At 39.0% G+C, this 18180-nt stretch overlaps 2 protein-coding genes across 3 annotated transcripts; both read right to left on the minus strand.

Annotated features, from left to right (window-relative positions):
- Window positions 1–747: 747 nt before the first annotated feature.
- LOC105865497 (histone H2B type 2-F) lies at window positions 748–14079 on the minus strand. 2 transcript variants are annotated; one of them, XM_076000069.1, is made up of 2 exons: window positions 13693–14079; window positions 748–931 (listed from the first exon to the last, which is right to left on the minus strand). In XM_076000069.1, exons 1-2 carry the CDS (start codon window positions 14067–14069, stop codon window positions 763–765), a joined length of 546 nt encoding a protein of 181 aa, XP_075856184.1. In that variant the 5' UTR covers window positions 14070–14079; the 3' UTR covers window positions 748–762. The 2 variants fall into 2 exon arrangements, with proteins under 2 accessions (XP_075856184.1, XP_012609561.1); XM_012754107.3 differs by lacking the exon at window positions 748–931 and adding an exon at window positions 2355–2444.
- Window positions 14017–16436, minus strand: LOC142869569 (histone H3). Its single transcript, XM_076000067.1, has one exon. The coding sequence runs from the start codon at window positions 15377–15379 to the stop codon at window positions 14969–14971; it is 411 nt and encodes a 136-aa protein (XP_075856182.1). The 5' UTR covers window positions 15380–16436; the 3' UTR covers window positions 14017–14968.
- Window positions 16437–18180: the final 1744 nt, after the last annotated feature.

Raw genomic sequence — 18180 nt, forward strand, 5'->3', positions numbered from 1 at the left:
CTCCTGGCGAGCGCCCCAGCTTCTCCGCCTGCTGCTAGAGGCCTAAGGAAAAAGCGGGAGGCGGCGGCGGCAGGGAGGGAGTAGGTGGAGAGTTCGAGACGGCCGCCCGCCTCCCAATTAAGCACAGACCTCCCTGCTGGTTCCGTCACCATCAGAGTCAGGAAGGAGCCTGCGTGGGCAGAATCCGCAAGCCAGCGGGCAGAAAGGCCCCAGGCTCCTCAATGGCTACCGCAGAATGGATTTGGGAACCGCGGACCTTACGGCTTATCCTGTCCCTGATGACAAGTTTCCAGGGCTGAGGAGGCCCGGAAGGGATCTGATGCAGCCAGCAGGGAGGAGTGCGCATCGGCTTTTTTCGGGAGTGTCTTTCTTCGTTCCCAGACTCAGCAGAGACAATACCCAGGGCATCTTGGACCTCCAAGGCTTCTCCTGTGAGGGTCTTGGGCCTATCCTGTGATCCTCAGGGCTTCCAAACCTAAGCACAACCCCCCCAGGGTGGACAGGTATGGAGCAGAACAGGCAACTGGTTGGGAAGGTGGGTCAGGTAGGGATGGTTCCTCACCTTCCAGGCGCAGTATGGATAACCCTAAACGCATTCTAGGTCCACGGGAGCTTCTATAGAATCCAAGCCCATTTCAGAACATGGAGGTTCCTAGCCTAAGAAGGAATCCCTGAAGTGGACCGACCCGTTTGAGTAAAACAGGAATCGTTGAGTCCATTCTGAATCTTGGCTAACTGCCTTCAGGATTTAGGAATTTTCCCCTAGGAGGAACTAAGGATTAGCCACATTTGCCCAGCTATTCCAGGCCTGACAACCAGACAGAATGGAGGCATAGCTGACAGCCATGGAGGGAGCTGACAGTCCTCATTTACACCAGGCTTAGCTGGAGACAGACAACACCCCCCTCCCACCACCACCATCACCCTGGGACTGTAGAAGGACAATAGTAGAAACAAGGAAACCAGTTATGAGCCCAGGTGGATATAATGGTAGTTTGAACTAGCATTGTAGCTGTGAAGCTATTGAGAGTGATCACATTTGCAATATGTATCGTGGGAGGTGTCAACTAAATTTTCTTAGTAATTAGATGTAGAGAATGTCAGAAAGAGAATAATGAGGAACAATGTCTAGATTTTGAGCCAGAGCAATAAACATCTCATTGACTGGGAAAGAACAAGTTGGTGGAGCAGGGGGACAGGGGTAGCAAGAAGCAAGTTTTGTTATTGGACATATGTTTAATATTCCTATTAGACATTTAAGTGTAACTATTGAAAAAGCAATGGATATATGAGTTTAGTCCAGGGAAGAATCCTGGACTAGAGATAAAAATTTGACAATTATCATATATATGTGGTATTCAGAGCCATGGGACTAGAAGAGATAATGGATGTAAAGAAACAGAATAGGGTCCAAGGCTGAGCCTTGAGGCATGCCAATTTTAGAGGTTATGTAGAAGAGGTGGCAGTGAAGGATACTGATAAGGAGTAGCCAGTGAGGAAGAAGGAAAACAGAGAAGAAAATGTCTCAAGAAAGAGAGTGATCAACTATGTCAAATTCTTCTGAGAAGACTATTGGATCTGGAGTGGAATTGCATTAAATCTGTAGTTGGGGGAGAGGGGATTGATATCATTACAACATTGACTTTTCCAATCCATGAACAAGGTATAACTTTCCATTTGTTTAATTTATTTACATCATTGTTAATGTGTCAAGACAGTGGTTATAATTTTCCCTCTACAAGTGTTGGTAGATTTATTAATATTCTTAAATCTGTCATTTTTGTGTTATTGCAAATGATGTTACAATCTTAAGAAGTGATTATTACCAGTCTCATAGCTATGATAGTATAAAAACTGAAAGTCTTTAAAGATTTATATACTAAGCTTGGCAATGGAAAGGAGGATGTCAAAACAAAAACAAGCAAAAAAACTAGGAAGTTGAATCTCCAGGTCTTTTAGGTATAGACTTCTTTGTTAACACTCACTGGTGGTAAAATGGGAGCCAATAGAAGTGTTTGCTGTCCTTCTCCTCTTACTCTCCATTTCTTAGTTTATTTCTAAATATGTGGTCAAAACTTCCAAAGGGTAAGAAGCTCATCTTCCTGCCTTCCTCCTTCATCTGCATATCACGCTAAGCACATACTCCTCCTCAACCCCTAGACTTACAGAGGATAAAAAAGAATAAATTGTGGAGAGGAAACATATGTTAAAGATTCCTAGATGTGATATTGGAATTAATAAAGAAAGAAAACCTCTAAAAGAGACTAGAAATAACTGGTTCAATTCTAGAGAAATAAAGGCAAATTCCCCAAATGTGGTATTCTCTGAGAGTATTCAGTTTTGAAGAAGCAATAGCATGATCTCCAGTGAAACCGCACTCATTGGGAGCATGACTGTGACTTTGAGGCCCACTTTATGTACTTCTGGAAGGGCAGAAAAATGACCTTGAAGAGAAGAAATAAGCAGTTTACAAATACCATATTTATTTTAGGAAATAATTGCTTTCTAACTTTAATTCAACCATATATCCTGAAATTTGACAAGCTTTGGTCACAATAAACTAGAATTCAAATCTTAGCCCTATATTTAAATAGCTCCTTGAATTGTAATTTCTTATCCCAATTATGTTTCATTCCACTATGAAATCTAGATCATGGCACATAACTAAATTTTATTAATTGTTATCCTGTACCAAAGCCTTATTTGCCTTACACGAATTATTTCACTTAACCATAATATCTGTTGCTGTCATCGCCACACACTATCAGTAGGGTGGCTTTTAATATTTTTCTATCATCTTGATCAATGTATATAAGTATTGTCTCCCCTCAGTGTTTGGTAAAACTCTCTGGGCCTGGTGCTATTTTTAAGGGTAGATATGACTACCTTTTCAGTTTCTCCTGTAGTTATTTTTTATTCAGGGATTCTTATTTTTCCTGGATCAACTTTGATAATTTGAATGGAAGGGTCAATATTTTGTCTACATTTGTAAATATATTTATATCAAAAACATACATCATTTTAAATATCTTCTATAATGTTATTTGCTTGTTCTCTTTCAATATTAAATTGAACAAAGGATTAACCCTTTGATTTTCTTTTCAGAAAACAGCCTTTGCTTTTTTGATTTCATTGATTAATTCAGTTTTGGTGGAGTAGGGAGGTGTGATCTTTTCCATTGATCCTGAAAATTTCTTTGTGTAGTTTATTCCTTTCACTTTCCTAAAGTTTTTGTTATGTTCCTTTATTAGCTTTTTAGTTAAATACTCAATTCATTATTTTCAATAGGTCTTTTTTTCTTTGAAGTGCATTCTAAAGGTATGAATTTTCTTCTGACTGCTACATATAGGTTTTAATATTATCTGCCATGATATAGATTTCATAGTGGAGAAAAAGATAATTGGGATAAGAAATTGTAATTCAAGGAGCTCTTTAAGTATAGGGTAAGATTTGAATTCTAGTTTATTATAACAAAAGCTTGTGAAATTTCAGGATATGGTTGAATTATAGTGCTTTCATTATTATTTCTAAAAAGTATATAATTTTTATTTTGATATCTCTTTTAACCCATGTGATTTTTCCTAAGAGTTTAGATTATGGAGAATATGTTATTTTATTGCTTTGTAAGCAGGGAATATGTCCTGTATCTTTTTCAACCTTTGTTGAGATTTAATTTGCTATTTCACTCATGGTCAATTTTTGTCAGTAGTCAATGTGAATTTGGAAATAATGTAACTTTCCTATTTTGAATACAAGATGGCATAAGTATAGTTATGATTAATCTTGTTAACCACGTTCTTCAAATCCTCTACATCCTCAATAAGTTTCAGTCAATTTGATCTGTCAGTTCCTGAGAAAAGTATGTTAAAATCATCACTGTGATTGCTGACTTATCAAAAGTCCTTATGTGTACATTTCTGTGAGTACATGCACATGTGGGTACCTGTGTTAAGTACAAACAATTCATGATTATTCTTAATGGATCACTACATTCATGAATATGAAATACCCTTCTTCTAGTGCCATGTGTATGTATTTTTTTATATCCACATCTTTCTAACTTCTGCAGTAATAATATCTACGTCTTCCTCCTGAATAGAACATAAATCTTACTTAGCTTGTTTTACTTTTCTTCACTCTTGTCCTCCCCAACCTCCTTTCCATATTCTTGCTGGAATACAATTCTAGTAATTCTTTCAGAAAGAGTCTGACAGTTCAACCACACTTAAAATGATAGTTTGACTGAATATAGAAGTTTAGTTTCAAGTGCTTTGGGAGGCTAAGGCAGGAGGATCACTTGAGCCCAGGAGTTCAAGAACAGCCTGGGCAATATAGTGAGACCCCATCTCTAAAACAGTAAAAACAAAAAAATTAGCCAGGTGTGGTAGTACACACCTGTAGTCCTAGCTACTTGGGAGGCTGAAGCAGGAGAATTGCAGGAGCCCAAGAGTTCGAGGCTGCAGTGAGCTATGATTGTGCCACTGTACGCCAGCCTAGGTGACAGAGCAAGACTGTGTCTAAATAACATTTTTTAAATTTGAAAAGCTTAGTTTCAAAGTTCTTTTACCTGTATTTTTTAAAAATAATGCTTCATTGTCTTATATCCAGTGTAGCCCAAATGAGAAGTCTGATGTAAATTTGATTTCCATTTCTTTGTTAGCATTTTCTCTGAGGGTTTTTAGAACTTTCTCTTTAACCCCTTGTTCTGCAATTTTGTCACCATGAATCTAGGTGAGGAGTCTTAATTTCATCTGGTATATTCAGCATTTAATAGGACCTTGTAGTCTGAGTATGTACGTATATATGTACTAAGTTCCTGTGAAATGTCCTACTTTTATTCATTTCCCCATGACTTTGGTTGTATAATGCATAACAGTAGGGGACACCATTGGCAAAGATTATGATTTAAATGTTGTTTCCTGAAGTTGTGCTAATGCACAATCAGCAAATTTTATTAAATAGATCTTTATTTCTTTTCTCTATTCCCTCCTTCTCAAACTTATATTGATTTCAGACATCTGGATCATTCATGTTATTTAAATTTTCTTTCATATTTTTCATCTTTTTATGTATCTTTTTATATGGTTTTGTGGAGAAATTTCAGGCTTGATCTTTCAGCTCATTTGTTTTAGCTATGTCTGTCCTATTCTGGATTTAGCCCTTGTTGAATTTTTATGTCAATAATCAGATTAAAAATGCCCACGATCTTATAATTTTTCTTGCATTATCCTCTCATATCTCTGAGGATATTAAGTACACTTATTCTGAGGTTTCTTCAGTTAACTCTGTTTCTTTGGGTTTTACTGTTTGCTGAGTTGGGTGTCTCTGATTTTATTGGCTCATCCCAAATGTTTGATGACTCAAGGTTATGTGTTTGCCTTTGCCTGGGGTGTTCCTTTGCCTGTGCCAGGGATGAGGAATGGAATACAATATATAATATAATATTGGGTAAGTTTCCAGTAGTCCTTTCAGCATGGGAGCTCCCAATTACCTGGTACATTTTCCTGCTCTCTGAACTAAATGCCACACTCACTGTTGGGGTTAAAGGCTTCCATGGCTTGTTACATTTCCCAAGGTAGAAGAGAGGTAGATATGAATAAACCTTACCAGCTGTTCCTGCTGTGGTACCCAAACAGTCATCCTGTCAGTTGACCCAAGACCAAGTTTTCCTTGTGGTATCCTATTCCAAAGAGTTTGGACTTTTTTTTTTGGTCCACTCATCTGCAGAAGTCCTCTATTGCACTCTTTACTCTCATCCCATCTGTCATCTTTTTTTTGTCAATTTTCTATCATTTCTAGGAATTTGAGGTGGAAGATGGGAAGAATGCAATATATCTTCAGTACACTATCTTGAATCGGTAGCTATTTTCACTTGTGTGGTAGAGTTAGGAAACTTGCATAGCACTCAATGGGACTTCCCTACTACAAACACCAACTAACATTTATTGAATTGTTTATTAAGTGTGAAACATTAAGCATTATATGTATTTACTCATTTATCCTTCATACAAACATTATGAAGCAAGCATTACTATTATTCCCTATTTTAAGATGAGAAAACACACATTAAGAAACTTGCCCTACTCAAACTACTGAAAAAGAACAGAACCAGGCTACACACTAGATGGTCTGTCTCAAGAGCCTGTACTCTTTACTAATATACTATACAATGGCATATCCATAAGATTTCAGGAACACATCATCCCTCTACCCTGCCAGGAAGAGTTGAATTCATTTATTTTGACATTTCTATGCTGTAGGGGGCTTTACTTCCATCCATTGACTTAATCTACATGACTTAGTTCATATATACTAATATAATCTATATATTTCCTCATGCCAGGAAGAATAGTCACAGCTTTTTTGGTTTGCTTTGCTTTTATAATCTTTGAGACTCTACTTTTCCCCCATTATACATGACTTGCATATACTAATCTAGAAATATTTCTCTATTATGCTCCTTTCCCTCCCAAACACATCCCCACAACCATAAATACCACAAAATAAACTTCCCTTAGACAAATGAAAAAGTTTCATACTTTTTTAATCTAGGCTAAATATTGGAATTCAAGTTTTACCTTGGTTAACTCTCTGGTTGATCCTAAAATTGTATTCTCTACACATACTTGCTGTTTCTAGAAAAAAAAGTTATTTAAGAATAATTTCTGTTACCTAATACCTTGATACTAATGAGAAAAAATTATGAAAATCAATTCAAACTCCTAAAAAGATACAGGAAAAATCTCCTACAAAGACACTTAGATAAGTAAAATCATTCAAATTTTCATAGTGCAGCAAGAAGAGAGTGAAGAAGCCTAAAAGAAAAGGGATGTTGGCCGGGCGTGGTGGCTCACGCCTGTAATCCTAGCTCTCTGGGAGGCCGAGGCAGGGGGATTGCTAGAGGTCGGGAGTTCAAAACCAGCCTGAGCAAGAGCGAGACCCCGTCTCTACTATAAATAGAAAGAAACTAATTGGCCAACTAATATATATAGAAAAAATTAGCTGGGCATGGTGGCACATGCCTGTAGTCCTAGCTACTTGGGAGGCTGAGACAGAAGGATCGCTTGAGCCCAGGAGTTTGAGGTTGCTGTGAGCTAGGCTGACGCCACGGCTCTCACTCTAGCCTAGGCAACAAAGCAAGACTCTGTCTCAAAAAAAAAAAAAAAAAAAAAGAAAAGGGATGTTTCCTGGCTGGAACTAATCTTTATGGTTGATAATCATAAGAATAATTAGCATACCTTTCTCCTGCTCATTATTCTACATATAGAATATGAGTCTTAAGTAGACAGCCAAACTCGATGAAATATAGTTCCAGAGAGAAATTTTAAGTAGTTTTAAGGCCTAACAACCCTAGGATCAGGAATTTTCTTCTTAAGAACACTGAATGACTTGCCCAGGGTTATATCTGTGGTGTGTCTGAACTCTGTTTTATCCTCCTTTCTGGCCAAGAGAGTTTTCCTGCAATGCATTTAAAAATGATAATCCCACAAACTGCAAACTAAAACCTTTGCAAAATTGAAACATTGCCAAGGAAAAAACATCAAGGTCTCATTTTTAGGTATAGTCTATGCCCCTGACTGTTAAAAACACTAATATCAAAGGAATGATATGGACTTTCACCTACCTCCTGTTTATAATTATTGCCTTTGATCATGTGAAGTAACATAATTTGCTCCTCACTTCACTAATCTACATCCTTCATTTCTTGCCACAGTATTCTTTCCTCTAGGTGCCTGGTGCTGCTCCAGTCCCTAGATCTCTTTTCCTTTCTCTAAATATTCAACCAATCTCAAGCTGTATTACCTCTTCACCATTCTTGGGACAGTGGACCAGCATTCAGGTTTGGATTCTCCAAGGAAAAATATAAGGAAATGCTCAAGCTCTAATGGTTCTTCTACTTTGCTGTTTCTAGCTTTGGCCATTCAAAGCAAAGTCCTTGGATTGGTTATAAGTGAGATACTCTCTAACTTAAACCTCTTTTTAGTAGAACCACCTGAAATATTAATATCTCATCTACTGCTTAGTGAGTTCTTGGCTCCCCCCAAAAGAAATCTTGTGGTCTTGGGACTATGTTATCTTACCTATTTGCCTTTTGGACTATAATTTGAAAAAGAAAAAGTCTTCCTTGTATTCTTGCGAAAACTTTGGCTCCTGAATAGATGACAAATAGGAACTACACCTTGAAAATCCTGGAAACAACTGAACAAGCAGAAATGATCAACTCACTGACATTCTGACAGAAATAGAAAAACGAATCCTAAAATTTATATGGAACCACAAAGATCCAGAATAGCCAAGGCTATCCTGAGCAAAAAGAACAAAACTGGAGGGATCATATTCCTTGACTTCAAATTATACTACAGAGTTGTAGTAAGCAAAACAACATGGTACTGGCATAAAAACAGACACATAGACCAATGGAACAGAATCGAGTACCCAGAAATAAATCCACACATCTGTAGTGAACTTATCTTTGACAAAGTTGCCAAAAACATATGGTGGGGAAAGGGCAGTCTCTTCAATAAACTTCACTGGCCCAGAACTTTGTCTTGAGGACAAACCCAGATGCAAGAGAAGCTGGTAAATTAGCCTTTAATTGAGAAGCTATGCACCCAGAAAGCAAGGAGTTGAAGTAAGCAAGGAAGAATAGGTTTTATTGATATCAGCCTGACTCAGAAATAAAAAAGTAAATAAATACATTAGTGTTCAGATGGTATATAGAGGAAAATTAAGAAAGGAATGGGGCTAAGAGTACCAGGAAGTAAGTAGAGGGAGAGGAAGTGGGCTTGTTATCTTACATAAGATGGTCAGGCAAGGCCTGAATAAATTGGTAAGGTACCTTCTGAGTAGAAACCTGAAAGAAATGAGAAAAACAGTCATGCAAATATCTGAAGAGCCTTTCAAGAAGAAGAAATAGAAATTGCAAAAGTCCTTGGAAGGCCTTGGTGTATTCAAGAAAGAGCAAGAAGAGTGTGATAATATGGAGCAAACAATGGGGAGAGTAAGAGATAAGATGAAAGAGGTGTGTGGGGGCCCTGACTCTTAGCCACTGGAGGGTTTTCACTTGGAGAGAAAGGTGTGGGAATGACATGAGCTGATTTCTGCTTCAAAAAGTCTGTTTCTGGGTCAGTTGCAGGGACTCATACCTATAATTCAAGCACGTTGGGAGGCTGAAGCTAGAGGATTACTTGAGGCCAGGAATTTGAGGCCAGCCTGGGCAACATATCGAAATTCCGTCTCTAAGAAAAAAAAAAAAAAATAGTCAGGTGTGGTGGCACACACCTTTAGTCCCAGCTACTTGGGAGCCAAGGTGGGAGAATCCCTGGAGCCCATGAGTTCAAGGATGCAGTGAGTTATGATCATACCACTGCACCTTAGTCTGGGCGACAGAAAGAGACCATGTCTCAAAAAAAAAAAAACAAACAAAAAAGAAAGTTTGCTCCAGCTGCTTTGTGGGAAATAGAGAAGGGAGAGGGCAGAAGCAGGGAGACCACTTAGAAGGCCATTGCAAATATTCAGATGTCATGATGGCTTGAGGCAAGGAAATAGCAGTGGAGGTGGTGAGATGTGGTTGGATACTAGATGTATTTTAAGCCAAGAGGATTTTGGGATGAATTGCATTCAGGGTAACTAAAAAAAGGCTTATCCATTCACCACTCTAATAGTCACTTCCAAAGAATCTGAGAGAGAACAAGATAATCAAATTTCTCTCAGGCTAGGACAGTGGTGAATAAAGCTCTAACAGTTTTGAGATGCTATAAACCAAGTGTGATGTGACTGAAATTGCTTTGCATTCTACAGGCTGGAGGGTGGGCCAGCCAGAGCAGTTCTATATAATGACATAAAGTAACAGTCTATATGAAAACAGAAAATGTTTAAAGAGATATATTGCAGTAAAAGAAAAATGTTACAACCTAGATAAAGGGTAAGGAATTAATAACCTCTAAACAGAATAAAAATCGAATGGAGAGTTCCATCTGCCCAAATCAGATAAAAAGTTGAAAGATGTTACCATGAAATTTGGGTACAACTAAAACTTTAAAAATCCCAGAGGATGCTTGATGTACACTAGTCGCAAAGAAAATTCCAGTTGACCTTCATAAACTTGGGAGGTGGGCACCTTTGTTTCTCCATCACTTAGCATAGTACCTGGCACCATGTAAGTCCTCATGGAGCTTTTCTGAACTGTTTAACCAGATGCAACCTTTCACTCTCAACTCAAACATTTCCTTCTGACCCCTCTTTGGGGAATAATATATCTCGCTTAAATTGTAATTATCATTATACCTGTTACCCTTACATGTATTTGCATCTTTTTATCCTCTATCTCACTGCTTTGTTCATATTATATGTTCAATATATATTTGATAATACATGATGAAAAACACAGCCTGCTTTTGGTTTTCAAAAGTTTATTAATGTTGACATTGTGGGACCTAAAAGATTTTTTCAAGTTTTCTATTTTTGCCAAGTCATATGAAATGTTATAGTTCAACTATAGTTAACCAAATGTAAAACAAAAACAAACACTTCTATAATATCTAGTAACTCTCCCAAACAATCTTGCTCCTCCCTTGTTAAACACTGACATTCTTTGATAGCTCTTTATCCCTCAAAGAGGTCATACACTTATTTTCTGTTGTCCTGTACTTGAATTATGATTGTCCAAATTCAATTGTATTAAGTTCGACTTTTAGATCAGCTTTAGGAATTGTACCAGTTTTAAAATAAATTCTCTAAAAATCATGACAGAATATGAAACTGTCATCATCTTTGTAGGTTTCTATACATACCAGTTCGTTCACCAATCCTTAAAGAGATGATATAACCCATCTCAATGACATTTGACCTGACCCAGGCCAAACCCATTTCTACAATTACAATGCTCTTTGGATCTGATATTTGAAGCCCTTTTTCCTAATACCACAAACCATTTTTGTCTTCTCAAATGCACTTTTCCTCTTCATTCTATTCAAAGCACTGGAAAAGCATAACATTTCTCCAGCACCTCAAATCAGAGTGAAAAAACTCCACTCTTATATCATTGTTTCGGCTGCAAACACATTGGCTGAGAGAAAGCTACCAAGTGTAGTAATTTATCTACCATTTTCAGGATTTTTGAATCTCTAAAGGTTGTTTAAACTGGGACAATAATTATTAAGGACAATTAAAAGAATGTCCTGAGCTAAAAAAGAAAACATTAGGAAAAAAGTGAAGAAAAATAGAGTACTTGAATCCACCACCGTCAGATCAATTTTCTATAATAGTATATTCTAAGGACTGGGCAATCAGTCAACAAACTGTCATTGAGAAACTATTTTATTATAGGGATTGGGATAGCCTTTGCAGAATACCAACAAGCATATGTCTCTATAGTAGAAGACAAGTTAGCAAATGTAAAAGAAAAAAGAAATTGAAGAACAAGGCTACAGTTTACAAAGCTACACAACTTATTTGTACAAGGAACAAGGCCCATAAAAGCTAAAAGGAGAAAGACTTCCCCAAGAACTAGAATGACATAAAAAGGTTTCTGAGTAAAACTTAAAGAATGGGCAGATAGACTTTGCACAGTCTACAGAACTAAGACTCAGTACTAAAATTTAGGAGAACAAAAGCACAGAAGATAAATTTAAGATATTAATATGTTACAAAACAGTAGAACATTTCAGCTAAGCTGGAAGACTAGGGAAAATGGGTATAATAATTGAAGGCAAGTTTTGGCCAGATGACAGCAGGCCTTCAGTTTCAGGATGAGTTGGAAGTTAATCATTTGGTCAATAGTAATGAATGATAGCTTTTGAGTAGTTGAGCCAGTCAGCAATTCTTTAACAACTTCAAAAGGGAATTCCTGACTTCAGGACCCTAGGCTAGGAAGAGATTGAATAGACTCTAATGGCTCAATTGGGTAGAAGATAGACCACTTTGGCCCTCTCACTTAGAGTAGTAAAATAAGTTACTTTTTCCTACCATAAAATGTGCTATAAATGATTTCTTGCACTGGAAATTTTGGATTCTGAGTTATCTTTCCCTGTCCTCTTACCTGATGGTTATCAGAAAAAGGCCAGGGAAAGATGACTCAATTGGGAATCGTAATTTTCCAGTGAAAAAAAGAAATCTTACATACATTTCATGCAACCTTTAATTGGGTGATTAGAACTCCTACATTATAAAATTCATTTTAAGCCCAAAGTTGTTACATAAATTCCGAGATTTATCGAGAATGGCTTAATTTCAAAGCTTGAATGTCAAATGAATTGTAGATTAAGATTTTTCCTATTGCCCCAAGAGTGTATTTTATTTGGTAAAAGAAACATCTACTAGCTTTTGTCAGGATCAGTCTTGAATTATACAAGTTTTGAAATGAGAAGTCTTCAGAAATTCATCCCACAATGTTAACTGTGGTGTTTTGTAAATCCCCTCTCCATTCATCTTCAAATTGTTTACTTTCTCAGAATATCTGACACAAGGACTCTGACAGTCCCACAGGTGGATTAACATTTGAGGACCTAACATGTCAGCACCAACTATCTCCAAATCCTATTAAAAAACACGCCCTTGAAAACACTAAAAACCACCTCTCCAGATCCCACCTCCAACTTCACTGAATCAGGAAACTTCAGGAGAGCCACCTGGAAATGTGTTTAACAAGCACCAAGGTGATTCTTATAATCTGTAAAGTTTGTTACAGAACTAAGAGTCCTTGCCCTGCAGGAGACAGTTTTCCTGTGGAGAAAGACCTGTAAACAATCACAGTGAGGCTACAGAATGCTCAGCTTTCACCAAGTAAAGAGCAGTAACATGGGCTAGGTACAGTTGAAGGAAGGTTTGATCAAAATCAAGATTTAATTCTCAAGGTCAGGGAGGTCTTTGGGTGCTGAGTTTCAGTCTCCACACAAAGATCAACATCATGAACCAGGTAATTCTTTGTTGTGGGGAGACTGCTGTGCATAAGATGCTTAACAGTATTCCCAGCCTCTGCCCATTTAGATACCAGTAGCACCTTTGCAACATGACAATCAAAAATTTTATCTCCACATAGTGCCAGGTGTTCCACGTGAATGAGGAATGGCAAAAATCTCTCCCTGGTTGAAGTCACTAGGATAGAAGTTATGGGAGGAGCTAGATCAGGACTTACAAGCAGGCCAGTGGAGAAGCACATGACTATATTGAATAAAATTTGTGACAGATACCTGCAGGTATAAAAGATAGATAGGTTAAAACACTAAGCAGCAGCAAGTGGGGAGAGGGGCAACTTGGGGGCTTCCCGTATGTACGCTAGGGAAAGTTAAGTCTCACCTTGTTCGTTACTCAAAAAGAAGGCAAAAACAAAAGTACGGCTTTGGAGACATAAAAGAATAGAGTGGGGCTGAGAGACACTCCTCCCTTAACACACACCACACCCAGAGCGGTGCTCAAACCTTTTCTCTAGGTTCGCGTACACTCGGTTAGACTGAGTAGGGATGATTTCGAGATTAGCCATTAACAGCAAGACTCACATTACCAGACTACAGGAGGCCCCCCATAGTCCTAAACCCAAATGCATTTGTGCTCACAGGCACACGCTACTTAAACGAAAACTAACCACCCCGCTAACAAGTGTTCACAGCCACTTTTCACTGACAACTGAAGTGGCTCTGAAAAGAGCCTTTGGGGTAAGGTAGTTGTTCTAGAGTGCCCCTCGAGCACTCTTACTTGGAGCTGGTGTACTTGGTGACCGCCTTGGTGCCCTCGGACACGGCGTGCTTGGCCAGCTCGCCGGGCAGCAGCAGGCGCACGGCCGTCTGGATCTCGCGGGACGTGATGGTGGAGCGCTTGTTGTAATGCGCCAGGCGGGACGCCTCGCCGGCGATGCGCTCGAAGATGTCGTTGACGAACGAGTTCATGATGCCCATGGCCTTGGACGAGATGCCGGTGTCGGGGTGGACCTGCTTCAGCACCTTGTACACGTAAACGGAATAGCTCTCCTTCCGGCTGCGCTTGCGCTTCTTGCCATCCTTCTTCTGTACTTTCGTAACAGCCTTTTTAGAGCCTTTCTTAGGAGCAGGAGCAGATTTTGCTGGATCCGGCATTTTCAACGGAGTGAAGCAGGAGACACCACAAGAAGTAATCCCCGACTACAACAAAACGGCCTACTTACGCGCTACTTATAGAGCTTGTATGCAAATGAAGGCTCACACAGTGGTGCGTTTTCATTGGTTAATTCACGATAGTGTCGTCACAGAGGGGGCGGGGTCCATGTAAATAATAGATTGGCCGTGCTTCTTTAGTGGTCATTAGAACAAGTCTTGTTAACCAATCAAAATGTTTCATTTCACACTAACCGTTTTACGTCAAGCGAGTTTTACCTCTTTGGGGTCTTTGTTTAGTTGTTTTTCACTTTCAATTGTAGGCATGAAATCCTAAATGCTAGCTAAAGACAAGTTAACTCTTCCCTTTTATTCTATGTGGAAGTTTTGTATTTTTCTCGTTTCTTGGAACAATACCTCATTGAAGTCTCTAGGCATTTACTTCTCTTAAATGACTGTTCCGGTTTGCGCTCCGCGTGTGTTGCGTAATGAGGAAGATACTAAGTCTTAAATTACGTTTATAAAATTCCTAAAGGGTTTATGATTTAAGACGGACTCGCCTCCACCCGTCCTCAGGATCTTATACATGTCGGGACTTAGTACAATGTCTTTTGTCCCCAAGCAGTTTTCCGTACAGAATTGGTAAAGTTGGCGCTCTAGATTTAAACCAAAGGCAGGGTTGGCGGGAACAGAGACCACGCCTCTGCCGTTTCCTCCGTCACGGTCCAAGTGACATGTAGATTCTGTAACGACATCTACCACTACCAGCGCTCCTTAATCCCTCTACTCAGACCACCCATGCAGAACAGACGGCCACCAGCTGAAAAGCTAGTACAGCTGCTCTTGGTGAAAACGTGAGTGGCTCTGAAAAGAGCCTTTATATCGACTTAAACACGCACGCCCTAGGCCCGCTCCCCGCGGATGCGGCGGGCCAGCTGGATGTCCTTGGGCATGATGGTCACTCGCTTGGCGTGGATGGCACACAGGTTCGTGTCTTCGAACAACCCCACCAGGTAGGCCTCGCTCGCCTCCTGCAGCGCCATCACGGCCGAGCTCTGGAAGCGCAGGTCCGTCTTGAAGTCCTGCGCGATCTCGCGCACCAGCCGCTGGAAGGGCAGCTTGCGGATCAGCAGCTCGGTGGACTTCTGGTAGCGCCGGATCTCCCGCAGGGCCACGGTGCCCGGCCGGTAGCGGTGCGGCTTCTTCACGCCGCCCGTGGCCGGCGCGCTCTTGCGGGCCGCCTTGGTGGCCAGCTGCTTTCTCGGGGCCTTGCCACCGGTCGACTTGCGGGCGGTCTGCTTTGTGCGGGCCATGATATTTCACTAGTTTTACTCAGGAAACCTCAGGCAGTCCTATTTATAGACATAGCCTCGTTTTGATTGGGCCAGAAAAGTTAGAAGTTTCCGGACTTGTGACCTCATTGGTTAAAATTCAAGCCAATTTACTGAAGCAGAAGATTGTTCTGCTAATCTTCCCTTATTCCTTCCTCTTTTACCTTTTCTATAATTTTATTGATCCTGGAATTTTTTTAGATCTTTCTTTAAATTGATGTAACTTTTGTAAAAGCAGTGTATGTTTTTCATACCTTAACAGGTTTCTTCCATATAAGCATGCCCTTCTATGAGCTAGGTTTCAGCCTACGTTTTAAGTTACCTCTTACTGTAACCCTTCTACCACCGCCAACAGCTGTGCTCAGCAGGTTAGATGCTTTATATCTTGACTGAAGCGTAACAAAACAATATGTAGTTGAAGGAATCAAAATTAATCTTACATATACTTGACTTCTGAACCGAGGCATACCCATTTCAGCTGTAATGTGTTGACTCCTACCAACTTGATATTAGAGCCTCTGATTTAGTTCAGCCATTTCCACCTGGCATGTGGTTTTCCCTCTTCCTCACCCCCACATTAATGGCCAGTTAGGTCCTGCAAATGAAATGCTTCTAAGTCAAACAAAGATAACACCAGAAATATTAATTTCTCCTTTATAATGTAGAATAGTCTATAGTCAAGTGCTTATCAACCAGATTACAAATTAAAACAAAGTTTCAAAGCAAATTATTCATTGCTTAGTAAATTGCTAACATTTTCTTCAGTAAAGTGTTTTTTTTTTGAGACAGAGTCTCGCTTTGTTGTCCAGGCTAGAGTGAGTGCCGTGGCGTCAGCCTAGCTCACAGCAACCTCAAACTCCTGGGCTCCAGCGATCCTTCTGCCTCAGCCTCCCGAGTAGCTGGGACTATAGGCATGAGCCACCATGCCCGGCTAATTTTTTATATATATATATATCAGTTGGCCAATTAATTTCTTTCTATTTATAGTAGAGACGGGGTCTGGCTCTTGCTCAGGCTGGTTTTGAACTACTGACCTTGAGCAATCTGCCCGCCTCGGCCTCCCAAGAGCTAGGATTACAGGCGTTGGCCACCGCGCCCGGCCTAAAGTGTTTTATAATGCTTAAAAATTTAATATTTTTTACCTGCTGACTTTCTTCAGGAGAAAAAAAAAAAAGTAAAAAAAAAAAAAAAAAAAAAAATTTAATATTTTTCCTATTCTCTATGAAGAGATGAAGATCCTTTGCCTTTTAGTTATTTCATATGCCTCGAGGTATGTATTGTTCAAAAAAGTGCATGTCATAAGACAATGGTTATGACACTTAAAAGTTGTATTAGTTAATATAAAACTTTTAATCATATGCTTATTTCATTGAAAAATCATTGCATACAAACCTTATAAAAACTCAAACCTGAGAACAAAAGCAGGCCTAAGAAGCTTAAAACTTACCTTGATGGTATCATTATGAATTACCATCTTCCTATGGAAGTCACAGTACAATAAAAGTGATTTCAATGGGATTTCCTGAACACTAAACACAATGTAGAAATTTGTTAGCTTAATTAAAATCTTCAAGAGTTTCTCATGGGTAGAAGCAGTTTTCTCTAGGGAGATCTAAAATGTCATACAAAAATGTAACTGATATGAACAAATGTCCCTCTCTGTGGTGTTTTTATAATAGTGTCTTACATATAGAGAGCACTACTCAATGTTTAAAAGTTCTTCTACATACAGTATGTCATTTAATCCCAATTCTGTGAAATAGATGTTATTTTCCTCACTTTACAGATAAGAAAACTGAGTCTCAGAGAAATAACAGTTTGTCCTGAATAAGAAACAAATCCTGCATAATATTCTAAAACAAAAGAGTAAAACTATTGCAATGGAATTTCTCATTTCTTTAGGCATGGGGGATACATTTTAAAGCACAAAGGCATTTTCCCATCATGTAATCAAACCATCGAGTGTTTCTCAAACTTCTCCACTGAACTATTCCCATCAGAAGGGGAAACTACCTCATGCAGTCTGGCTGCCAGTCCAAGGTAGCCCACTCAAGTGTCACATTTCTTTGCAATTTTCTTTCTTTATGATGTATGTATTCTTGACCATAATGTATGGATGTGTTTGTTTTAAATAACAAAAAGATTCTCAAATTCTATATTCAAATATAGAATTTAGGAGTCATGAGACTTATATTACTTTTATAGTTAATAATATAGAGAATAAGAAAATTCCAAAGTCTTCCTTTGGCTTAATTGAACAAAAAAAACTTATGGCTGGGCAAGGTGGCTCATGCCTATAATCCTAGCATTCTGGAGGCTAATGTGAGAGGATCCCTTCAGGTCAGGAGTTCAAGACCAGCCTGAGTAAGAGTGAGACCCCCATCTCTACTAAAAATAGAAAAAAATTAGCTAGGCAAATAAAAATAGAAAAAATTAGCCAGGCTTGGTGGCTTGCACCTGTACTGGGGAGGCCGATGCAGGAGGATTGCTTGAGCCTAGGAGTTTGAGGTTGCTCTGAGCCAGGCTGATGCCTCAGTACTTTAGCCAGGTGACAGGCTCTATCTCAAAAACAAAATAATAATAATAATTAAAAAAAATAAAAAATAAAGTATAAGAACTCCTACTTCTCAGAAAACAATTGTCAATTTAAATATTAATTCCAGCGTGATAAGACAATCAGAATTGTAAACTTTCAAGGGCTATAGGTAAAATTTCTCAGAATACAACAATCTGAGGTACAGCTGCCTTAGAAATCACCCTTATAACAAAATTCAGATCTATAT

Source organism: Microcebus murinus, chromosome 2 (assembly GCF_040939455.1).
Source record: "Microcebus murinus isolate Inina chromosome 2, M.murinus_Inina_mat1.0, whole genome shotgun sequence".
In the NCBI taxonomy this organism is placed as follows: domain Eukaryota; kingdom Metazoa; phylum Chordata; class Mammalia; order Primates; family Cheirogaleidae; genus Microcebus; species Microcebus murinus.

Bases quoted from the DNA above. Each gene is read 5' to 3' on its own strand.
- LOC142869569 (XM_076000067.1), bottom strand. From the start codon at position 15,379: ATGGCCCGCACAAAGCAGACCGCCCGCAAGTCGACCGGTGGCAAGGCC.
- LOC105865497 (XM_076000069.1), bottom strand. From the start codon at position 14,069: ATGCCGGATCCAGCAAAATCTGCTCCTGCTCCTAAGAAAGGCTCTAAA. The intron at 932-13,692 runs GTAAGAGTGCTC...GTCCTTCTACAG, and splicing joins ACCAAGTACACCAGCTCCAA to TCCCAGGGTGATGGTGGTGG.